This window comes from Phoxinus phoxinus, assembly GCF_949152265.1.
Source record: "Phoxinus phoxinus genome assembly, chromosome: 2".
Classification (NCBI taxonomy): Eukaryota; Metazoa; Chordata; class Actinopteri; order Cypriniformes; family Leuciscidae; genus Phoxinus; species Phoxinus phoxinus.
This window is the reverse complement of record NC_136877.1, coordinates 32,309,378-32,321,157: the sequence shown is the minus strand read 5'-3', so window position 1 is coordinate 32,321,157 and position 11,780 is coordinate 32,309,378. Positions and strand designations below refer to the sequence as shown.

Genomic DNA, 11,780 nt, shown 5'->3' with positions numbered 1-11,780 from the left:
ATTATGGAAATATTTTTTATCTTTATTATTTATATATTATAAATATATTATTTTTTATAGCAATATTATTACCGTCTTTGTCATCTTAAATTATGAATTCTGCGCCCAAAACAAGTGACATCGACAGTCTGCGCGACCCCTTTTTCAGTTCGCCCACAAATTGACCACAGCGCCTTTAAATAGATCTAATACTCTTATTATTACATGCTTTAATCTTTAAATCCGTCCTGAAATAATGTCTCTTTCGACAGCTTAATTTACTGGACCCTGACCAGTAGGTCATCGCTCCAGTCTAGTTTTTATTTTTCTCGTTTGCATGATCATGTTTTTCTGAAAAAAAAAAAAAAAAAAAAGTTTTCTCACTTAAACAACAATACACGGAATGAATCTTGACCGATGAGTTATTAGCGGGATAGATTGAAATCTAAATATAATTAAGCTAAATAAATTCACACTGTTTAATATGCCCACTCATTTGTCTGCAGTCAGTCTAATAGCCTACAATAAATAAACGAAAAATACTTTTCTCTGTGCTTTTGAACCAGCCCAGCAATTGCTTTGCTATTTTAATTGGGTGCTTAAAGATCCCCAGGGATGTAGTTCGAGCAATTGACTGATCAACATCAAAACACTTGATGCGCGTTTCATGGTATGGATGCTCCCGCGTGACCTCGTTGTTAACACAAGAACTGGATGATGATGAACCTGCTCGCGCGCAGTTGAGACAAAGCTGCATTCATAACCAATTCCCGCCTCACTCTGAGCCTGAACAGTAACAAAGTGTTTGATGCCAATTCCGATTAAATAATGACAATGAGAAACTGATGTACCCTTTCTTCACACCCTTGCTGAGTCCATTCACGTCCGCGTCTGAATTTATGACCTTCCGACAATGTCCCGGCTTCACGCATAGAGTCAAGAGGATGAACTGAACAGTGCAGAGCTATCTGATTCATTTATGAACAGAAATCACTAAACAAAAATGAGAAAAATTTGTTCTTATAAAATATTTTATAAATTACATGACATTTACACACAGTTTCTTGATATAAACTGCCTCAGGAGCACAGTATCACACCTCATTTATTTTTGATTAGTAAATAAAAGTAAAAAGACTGACTGTAAAATGTACACCAGCTTCCCAAAAAAAGTAAACCACATAACATTAAGTACATGACCACAGATAAATAAATGTAACGCACAACAAAACCTTGAGAGGACTCATGGTAACAGATAAATAAAGCTGATGGGTAATCAAACAATAAATAGGTAAATAGAATTACTAAACTACGATTGCCAATGCAAACATAAGAAATCACAGTTCATTCTCATACATACACAAAACATTGCATAAAGTTATTGACACCATTAAATCATATTGTGCAAAATTATGGCTGCCTCCAGTTTTCACAGTTCCAGAAAGATACTCATCGCGCTATTATTTCAAGTGTCTGCTGCCATGGGCTAGTTCTTCATTGACTCCATTCCATAGTGCATAATGTAGATCATAAAAATGTCCCAGTGTTTATTGGTATTTCCTCAGTCCTAATTCAGAGGAAGAAGGGAAATATATAAGTGTGAGCCAATATTGTGAAAGTTTGACTATAGGTGTAAATGACAGGTAATATTGGATAACTGATTAAATCCTTGTGATGCAGAATTATTTATATCTCATTACCTCAAATCAAACACACACAGATACTAAATGGAAAGATGCATCATTGTTTTTTAGTTGTGCAGTATAGCAGAAATACCCAAAGCAATCCAATAATGTTCATCAGTTAGCCGATGGCTACGCAGCACAAATGTTTACTGACATCAGAGATGCTTTACTAGTGAGTATGTGTAATGACATTACTGTCTATGGCTGAGGGGTGACATATTATGTAATCCTAGATGATTGGATTTCTTTTTTATTTTTAGAAAAAAAAAAACTGTTACCAAACAATAGTTTGCAGATAAGTTTATGCATGCAGTCAAAGTGGTAATCAGTTTCATTCTTGTTATTATGTGAGGGATATCAGTTATATAAAAACACCCGCATAATGGGTTCAAAAAAGTACATGTGTTAATGTGTGTGCGTTTTCATGCTCACCTGCCTCACCTCTTCATCACAGGTCTGAATGCAGTGGTCTTTGTGTTCTGGAGTGTTGGACACGTGTCATTGAGCTCACTGGATTCTATCTCTGTCTTTCCTGCACTGGGGAAACCTGTAGTAGACACACAAGATCACACCATGGCTAACTGTTAATAAACAGACTTAGCATCTACACAAATGTTTTATTTTGCATTATGTAATTTAGTTTGAAAAAGTAAGGTATTTTAAATAGGTCAAATATTACACAGTATGTTGATGTTAAGCATTTAGGGTTACGAAGAGCTTATAACCTATTCAAACTTTGTGATTTGTTATTTAGTTCATTTTAATAGTTCTGTAGTAAACACAGAAAAGCTGTACCTTCCATTGAGGAGTACTGGCAGGATTCTGTCAGTCCAGGATAGGATGAAGAGTGAAGTTGAAGAGTCTTGTAGCTCCCGCTACTGTATGCCTTGTGTATCCCCTGCAGTCCTTCTTGGTAAAGGCTTTCAGTATTGCTGAGGTTTGTAGGGTCCTGAAGGCCCTTCAGCTCCCCACACTGCACCCCTTCGACTGTGGGCAGCCTGAGTCCCTGCATCTGACAGTCCACGGGCCCAGTCCGTACATCCCCACCGTTCTGCGTCCCTAACACAACCCCTGCGACGGCTGTACGTGCCAGCGACCAGATCCGAGGCTTTTCCGATGACTCAAAGTGAGAGAGTGTCACAGTGTTTATGGAGGTGGACTGAGTTGACGGCTGTTGCTGCTGTTGTTTGGATCCCAAAGGATCCAGGTAATCGGGGTTCAGAGGCCCCAAACTCTTTAGACCACAGGGAAAAGATGGGAAGTTCGAGTGGAGAGGGAGGTCAGGGTTACAGTCTCTCTTTGGAGGGGAGGAAGTCGGGAGGTCATCCTGACCTGATTTCTCACAGTCACTGTCCAGCTTGTCACAGTCCTCGTCCTCTATGTCATCCAGGTCACTGAACTGCAGGTCCTGCTCATCCTTACTGTCTTTGGAATCTATGCAAGAGGGTTTACAAACAACAAACACAGTTTAATACTTGCTTTTTTTATTTACAGAATGTTTATTTAATTTATTAACTGACGAGAGTTATGAGGTACCTTTGGTAATGTTGTCTGGGTCACTCTTATTAAGCTCTTCCTTCCTGTCATCGCCTGCTTTGTTTTTAGGGGACCAGGTCATTTTGTTTTCTTTTTTTAGTCTTCTCCTAGCATTGGCAAACCAGGTAGACACTTGCGTGAGAGTCATTTTGGTGATAATGGCCAGCATGATCTTCTCACCCTTTGTAGGGTATGGGTTCTTCCGGTGTTCATAAAGCCATGTTTTAAGAGTGCTCGTTGTCTCACGCGTGGCATTCTTTCTTCGTGTTGACCCATTAAAATCAACTGTCCCATACCTGGATCAAGTTCAAAAGCAGCATCTTTAGAATTTTTTACTTGTATTTTCAGCATGTTTTAATATATTTCATATTAGAGGTGGGACCGACGTAAATCGCACCTGTCGTACTGGTACTGGCCAAGTGAGTGGTCATATGGATAGTAGGCGGCAGGTTGGGTTATAGTGCCATGAAGACTGCCTGACCCCTCTTTGATTTCATATTGTGGGTTCTAGAGACAAAAACAAACAAACAAACAACAACTTTAATACATGATATAGCTTTCATATATTGCTGGGACTGTACTTGGCGAAATACATGTATTAGTTAGAATGGAAGCAGCACTTTTATCATCCCTAAAATATAACTTGCATGATAAGCTATACACACTTTTCTGTTTGTATATATATTTATTATTATTTATAAACCAAGTAGGCCCTGTTACATCAAGCAGACGACACGCTTATTCATCTGTTTATTTCTTCTGATTATTCAAAGTTATTTCACCAGACAGCTAGACAAGCCAAAATAATCAATAACAAGCCGTGACTTGAATGAGTCAATCGATTGAACGGAGGACGCGCGCTATTTGATGAGATGATGCTACACGTACCAGGCTGGAGTAGATGGCAGAGGGGTCGGCGCTGTACGGAAAGTAGTTGGCGTAGTTCTGCCCGGCTGCCGCCGCCGCTGCTGCGTAAGGAGAGCCGTACATCCCGAGCGCGGCGTTGAGCTCTGTCCGCGTGCTCGCCAGCAGCCGGTTCTCATAGGAGGGACAGCAGAAGGAGGCTGCGGTCTGAGACGCGCTCGATCCTTCCGTCACCGACCTGGAAATCGAATCGCAGCAAGTCGTACTGGGGTTTGCCGACACGAAGAACTGCATGAAGAAAATTGTGGATAGACATGTCATTTTATATTTGCGTCAAAAAGCATGCGCGCAGTTTCCTTAGTTAAACAAAAGTAAGGTAAGATTACGCGAAGAAGCTTTGTGTAGAACTGAACTCTTCCTTTTGAAACTGTTTGTAAATTGATTGTCGTTTAATATGCGTTTTATTCATAAAGATAAGAAGTGCACATTCCTTTGATTTAAGACTTTATTGTGATTTTTGTTAAACTATCAATAAACATATAGAAGCAAACCTTATTTCTTGTGAGCTGATTTACTTGTTTAGTGTAATAAAAAAATAAAACCAAACAACAGTGTTTTGTCAAAGCTGAAAGTAAAACTTTCTAAGTTTTGCGTCAGGGAAAGAAAGTTAACCACCACCAAGCGCGGATTCTTTTGACAATATAGGCGTATTTTTACACTAAAATAAAACTATAAGTGGTTGTAAGTCATGATGTCGAAATTATCTATCCGTTATCTGTAAATGTAGGCTATAATTAGTTTAGTCACACAGACTGTAAAGGCTACCGGCAAAGGGAGGAGTCTTGCTTTCACTCCGAACAATTACACCGTAAAGGTAATTTACACGTTTACAACAACACGTGAGGTCATTTATAATTCACATAACCCATTACTATAAATATTGACAAACCCCACAATATCGGCTAACTTTAGTTTAGGACTTACTTAGTGACAGAACAATCTGCTGGTGCCTAATGTCAGTTACCGAGTACAGAGATCATGACAGAATGTGGAAAAAACAGCCTATGCATGCGCGCTCATTAAGTATCTTCATGAGAAAAATATCTAATTGTCATGCTTACCTGAGAAGTTGCATTGTAAGGATATCCAAACTGAGAGAAAGACATAGCTGCTTCTTTTGTTACCATAAGCGATATTCTTCTCCTGCTGATCGATTGAAACCAAATCTACTTCAAATCCACCGTCTTACACACATTTCCACACTCGGCCTTTCGCTCAATAATAGATGACTGCACTTAACTGGGAAGCTCTGAGGATGTTTACGCCAGCCCTAGTTTTATATGTATAAGATAATCCCCTTAAGGAAATGAAAAATTAGAGTTAAGCTTCATCAAGTACAAAAATATTGTTGTTAAACAGCTGTAGAAAGCTTAAAGGATAACGTAAGACTTGCAAGATATGAACTTGTGGTTGTGCTATTATTTGTGCCTCTATAGTTCTTTAGAATTCATCCATGCACGGGTATCAGTGTGACGTCATTCTAATCCCGGGACGGCGAGGATAGAATGATGTCTTTGCCAATCACGTCATGCTTCGCGCTTTTCTTGAGGTGTGTTTTGCACACCCCTGTCCCCTGTTTTTTTCCCCTTTTCTTTTTAAACAGTGGTGTATTTTAAGACTTAGAGCGCAAAAAGTATCACTGGGCTTGCTGAAAGCAATAGAATGAATGGCTAAATATATACACTTTTTTTTATTTGATAATGATAATATATATTTTTGTAAATAAACGTTAACACTCAATCAACTTCAAGATTATTTTGGATATATTTATATGGAAATTATGTTGTAATGCCAAATAACTCTGTAGCCTATTACCTGTTAGTTATCCGTGCTCTCCTTACTTCCGTCCATGTCAATATTTTAGTCATGTACATTTTTTTCAGGTTTATAATATATCAGATTTAATAACTATCATTTATTTTTTATAAAATATTATCCTTTATCCATCTTATCTATACACTTATGCTCTCGATTACTCTCTTATTATTATTATTGCATTTCAGACTCTACCCTGATGATGAGCAAATGAACTGAAGAGGGATCTGCAGGACCCTTGCTCGCATCTGTCTGACCGATCAGAGGTCCGACCTGATGTTAATTGCGATGATGTTTCCATCTCTCTCTATTAGAGAGAGGGCCAGTCCCGGCAGACGTGAAGAGAACCTCTGGCAGGTCAACAGAAAACTGATTGATGCGTATCTCGGGACCTACGCGACCATTACGAGAAATGCGTAATTGCATCAATTAACAAATGGATATGGCCTTGTTTAACCAGCGAGTTACACCGTGAAAATATGCCTTTGAGGTGAAATTAGACGATCAGAATGGAAGAGAGAGAGAGAGAGAGAGAGAGAGAGAGAGAGAGAGAGAGAGAGAGAGAGAGAGAGAGAGAGAGAGAGAGAGAGAGAGAGAGAGAGAGAGAGAGAGAGAAATTAGCTGAATCTCCCAAGTCTAATTATACGGCAGTAGTGGGAGGCGACGGGAACAGCATTCTAATTGAAGGATGCGTACTTGAAAGGTATGGTAGAAATAACGCTCCCTCACGCGGAATAAGTCTGGATAAAGCTTAATACATGCCGTTTTATTAAATGTTTTAGACAATATAATTAGAAGACCCCTCCCCCTCACACACACAGACACGTACGTTTTTCATGGTGGGAACATGATTTAGGCCTATAGCCTATTGTTTTTATTCTGAGCTAATGATAGTGTAGGATATAGCCTACCCATATCCTTAAACCTAACCATCATGTAACCCTTTTTTTTTTAATTTAATTATTTTTTTTGCATTTTAAATTACAGGTAAGATTATCTAGCCTGTTTATTAGCCCGTTGGTTAACCCTGTGGTTACACGTGGAGTCAGTGTAGTGAAGGCAAAACACCCCCGTCCTTATCCTACAACTTAAATTAGCCAATATTATCACCCTGTAAAATATTCATTTAATTTACTGTGGGATATCTGAAATAAAGGAACTGAGTAGGCCTATAGGTACAGGCTACAGCGGTCACTTCCAAGCTCGTGACAATTAGCAACAAACTCCTCTTCTCTCATTTTTGATAATTTTCAGGATAATAGGCTATGAGATGAATAGTTCAACGACCCTGCTTAAAAAGGACTAGGACCATGTCCACGGTGATCTTTTTTGCGATTACAAGCTCACTCTTCGAGAGGCGCCAGAGAGCTGCGAGTAAGTGAACGGCCGTGATGGAGCTGGTAAGCTGTAATGACGGGAGCCTACAGGCCCATCAAGTGCCACGTTCAGTTCAACTCACCGCAGTTTCAACATATTCTGAGTCGAGCATTTGGTAAACAGAGAATTATAAAAAATAAACAATTTAGCAGATATGATTTATTCTCATGAAGAAGATGAACTGTCAATTTAACGGACTGTTTAAAAACAAAACTTCTGTCATCATCTATTCTCTCTCATGTAATTTCCTTTCTTTCTTCTGCGTAACACAAAACACGACATTTTGAAGAATGTTGGTATATCCAAACAGTTTTGTTGACCATTGGCTGCTATTGTATTGACAAAAAAAAACATTTAGCAAAATATATATTTTTATGTTTCACAGAAGATATAGGCCTATGCTATATCAGTATAAAATGTTAAAATATAATTGACTTTTGACTAGAAACCATATAGCCCATGTGCTCATGTATATCCAGGGTCTCTCCAATATAAAGTTTTACATGACCTTATCAAAGAGGAAAATAAATAAGTCTGAGTATTGAGGATTTTCAAAAAGTAGTAGTCACACTCTAATTTAAACACATTATCCCCACGTATCCCCCCATGTGTTATAGATCAGAGATTCTCTCCTGTTACGAGCACAATACGAGGAAGAGGAAGGTCAGAATACCCTGTAATAGTTTACTGTAGTTTCTCTAAAGCCTTTTGCAAGGGCACGCATGATAGCCCAAGTGCATATTGGCAGCCTCATCCATAATGCATGTGGAGCAGCGCCTGATGATCAGTACTGGGGGTGGAGGGGGGTCGTAAGTTAAATCAACCTTAATTGAAGAGGTAGAGCGCACTGACCAGTCACCTATCACTTTTCATCCCTATTGGTCTCACTGCCTTCAGGATCTTAAGAGTTCGTTTCAGATATGAAAACATCACATCCATTTCATAAAAATGATGTTTGGTCTTCATTCTTTCTTTCTTTCAAGTGTATAGATATATGTATAGATTCCAAACTTTGAATTATAGCATTCTCTGTGACAAGGGAATTTAAAATTTGAATGGTCTCTTCATTTACCTGTGTGTGTGTGTGTGTGTGTGTGTGTGTGTGTGTGTGTGTGTGTGTGGTGTGTGTGTGTCTGGGCCTCTGTTAGCCTTGCATAGGGATTATGGAGGCGCAAAGCCTCACAGCAGAAAGGTTAAACCAACAGCCAGCTTCACCTTCTCATTTAATACATTTCTCAGGCTGCTTTAATGAATTTCACAAAGCTTTTCTGCTTTTTCATAAGACAGATCAGAGCTTTTTTATGAAATAATAATAAGGTACTGCTCAGAGAGGGGCAGAGTGAAGGGGAGGGGACACAGGATCGAAGCAGAGTGATATCTCATTAAACAAGTCTGATATTCCTGATATATTCAGATGAATCCTAGACATACGAGATCCTGAATTATTGCTCACTGTCTCTGCTTGCTTCATTCCTGGCCAGGTATTAACACTGCTAAATTATCCAAAAATTTAAAATAAAGTAATAAATATTCTAATGAGAAGCCCTCAAATTATAATGGATGTGGCCATAACAGTGCCCAGCAAAATCCAAAACAAATTTCATCTAAGCAGATGGATAAATTGACCAGAGTAAGGGAGACTTTATTCTTCAATTATCTTCATCTACTAGAGAGGTAATAAAGTTATCAATCCAGCTATGTTAATAAAAGCTTTGCATTTCATGCAATAAAGTTGGAATTGCATCGACGTCTGTTCCCCAATGTCAAGCTTGAAATCATATAATTGCTCCATTTTCTGTAAATGGTTGATTTCTCATTCTATTCTATTGCAATAATTATTGTTACAAAACATGGTACATATGCCTATTATACACTATTATTATTATTATTATTTAGGAATTTAGAACTTGTGGTGGCAAACAAAAGACACTACACAATAGTTTCAGAGATTTGACAGTGTCCCTGAATGAATGTGCATTATAATTTATAATGTACATTTAAGTTTGTTATTTACGGTTTTCTCGAGTTTGCATGAACAGGGCTGGTAGCACCTCTGAATGTTCCGATGTAATTCAATCAGTGTTTCTGTGCTGTCAGGGATTTGTAACTTGTTACACAGAGATTTAACTGGCAGATACTTGGATGACTCATTCAGTGTCTCTAAAAATGCTCTCTAGTGAGTTTGTTGAATCTTTTGCATGTGTATGTATGCATGTTGTCTTCATACTATGCTATAGTTTAAATGTATGTTGTGTAAGGCTCCACCGTGTAAAGCAGAACACAGAAAAGGTATTGAAAGCAGTTGTGCTGCTAAATATTTTTGTGGAAACTGTCGTGCATTTCTTTGAAATAGAAATCTTTTCTAACACTACGATTGTCTTGTCTAAAATTCTTAATTTGTAAAACCAAATCTTACTGACCTCAAACTGGAATGACATGACAGAGTATAAATGATGACATTATTTATGTATTTATTTTAATAGGATGTGTGCGCACATGCAATGCTCAGAGTATGGCAACTGGGGAAAGATGTTCAAAGCACACACCAAATCTGTTCATCTTGCCAGTAAACTGTGGGGACAAATAAGTGCAGTATTACATTAGTGTCTCAGTAATTGACCGTTCGCAAAACCCCGCCCTCGAACGGTTCTCGTCCAATCCTAGCTCAGCAACTGTAACTAAGGAGAAGGACCTCCGTCAAACATTCCGATTTCAGCAAGATAGTGCAATGATGCGCCTATGGCAGTGAGGTCTGCACGGGCTTAAAACTTGCTGTATTTTATGATTGCTTGCAACTATTATTAAAAAAATAGGCTACATGTACTAACACCGTTTCACTACGGCACTGCGGCCCCTCATCAGTCAGCAAACAAGAGGAAAAAAAGAGAAAAAGCACGGACTTACTAATTACGAAACTTTGATGTGGTTGAACAGGTACACAGTCACAAATTCCTCTGGAACTCAAACATTAAACTTCAAAACAAAGTTCGCGCAGTTGCACAACTATTCACACAAATATATCCTTCTCAGTAGTTTGAGTTATGAATGAAGAGAACCGCATCGAGAGCTGATGGTTTCAGCGCGTCCTCTGATTGCAGTGTTGTGACTGAAATAGCGCGCGCGGGAGCACATGCGCAAAACAGTTTTGTAAAATGATATATGATCAAATAAAAATGATTAATATATAATTTTACAAAACTGTTTTGTGCATGTGCTCCCGTGCGCTATTCTGTCTATATTTCTGTCGTGCACTGGAGGATATGTCTGCTGCATTACTCCAAAACCAATCACTTAATGTATGGATCTCAACCCAGCCATGGCTATGGTTCTCAATTGTTTGACGGGCGTAGTAACAATAACTAAGGGGCGTGGCTTTTGCGAACGGTCAATTATAACCCTCATCATGACCTGTGAGACGACAACATCTGCAACATCTTGTGTGGTTCTAAAACTTCTGTAACTCTAGTCATCTTCTCTTCTGTGACCCCTCTCTCGTCCTCTCCTCTCTCTTCTCAATGCGCTTGTGGCCCCCTTGAAAAGGTCCCATCTGCAAATGCTTGTGGGTGGTTAACCAAATGCTGGTGCCAAGTCATACAAATAGCCATGCTTGGTGTTTGTTTGCATAAACACTTCTGAGAGGCTGCACTGTTTTGTAGCCGTTTCTTACAGTTGGTTGGAGGTTGAAGGGCTGCGACAGAAACACGGGGGATACGGTTCATTGCAAGGTCCCAATCTCCATTACTTGAGTCTGGATTCTGAAGACTGTAGTGCTTTTGGTGTGCAGGGCAGGATAGTATGGTTAAGTCCAATTTTTTTTGCAAACATTAAAGTAATCCAGGATGTTGTGATGTCAAATTTACTTTTTCACTTGCTCCTACTTCAAAGCCTCGTCTTGGGTACCATGCAGTATTAGTCAGGAGAAGTCCAACTAATTGAGAAGTTTTCGTTCACTTTTGATTTTACTCCTCGATTGAAAGAACGCCAGAAGGGGGAAAATGTTGAGCCGTGTAGGACGGGAGAATTAAAGATTAAGTTACATGTACAGGCAAAAAAAGAACATTCGTTTATCCCGTATTATGACCGCACATTTTAGTTTCAGGTTTTCATCCCTGGGATTTAGGAGCAACTGAAAATGACCAATTGGGTAGTCATCATCACGTAACTGTTGTTATTCTGTAGGTTTAAGAAAATGGACCTGACTGCTTTTATCTTCAGGTGAGAGTGTGCCACACCGGAGGTAAGTGGAAACAGACAGGCACTGTTGAAGCCCGCTCACATGCCCACGGACAAAACCGCCTCTCCTGCAATGACAGTTCAATTGCTGAGGCTTCTGGTCCTCATTTGCAGGCCAGGCACTGGAGAGGTTTTTCTTCTCCATGCTTGCTCTCAAACGCAAGCCAGATGGCTTTAAAAATATTTCCTCCACACGTTTTATTTTCATCTTTCCAGTCGAGCCCTGTCGTGT

The 11,780-nt window shown here is 39.2% G+C and overlaps 1 protein-coding gene across 2 annotated transcripts; it reads right to left on the bottom strand.

Moving 5' to 3' along the window:
• Positions 1-1,001: 1,001 nt before the first annotated feature.
• irx6a (iroquois homeobox 6a) lies at positions 1,002-5,576 on the bottom strand. Of its 2 annotated transcripts, none has more exons than XM_079600985.1 (7): positions 5,185-5,576; positions 4,088-4,351; positions 3,597-3,706; positions 3,200-3,495; positions 2,459-3,097; positions 2,096-2,210; positions 1,002-1,545 (listed from the first exon to the last, which is right to left on the bottom strand). In XM_079600985.1, exons 1-6 carry the CDS (start codon positions 5,248-5,250, stop codon positions 2,101-2,103), a joined length of 1,485 nt encoding a protein of 494 aa, XP_079457111.1. In that variant the 5' UTR covers positions 5,251-5,576; the 3' UTR covers positions 1,002-1,545; positions 2,096-2,100. The 2 variants fall into 2 exon arrangements, with proteins under 2 accessions (XP_079457111.1, XP_079457110.1); XM_079600984.1 differs by having other exon boundaries at positions 2,105-2,210; positions 5,185-5,549.
• Between the last annotated feature and the right edge of the window lie 6,204 nt (positions 5,577-11,780).

Coding starts and splice junctions, on each gene's coding strand:
- irx6a (XM_079600984.1), bottom strand. CDS start 5,250: ATGGTAACAAAAGAAGCAGCTATGTCTTTCTCTCAGTTTGGATATCCT. Junction 4,352..5,184: donor CTTACAATGCAACTTCTCAG/GTAAGCATGACA, acceptor TTCTTCATGCAG/TTCTTCGTGTCGGCAAACCC. Junction 1,546..2,104: donor TTCAGACCTGTGATGAAGAG/GTGAGGCAGGTG, acceptor CCTCTGAATTAG/GACTGAGGAAATACCAATAA.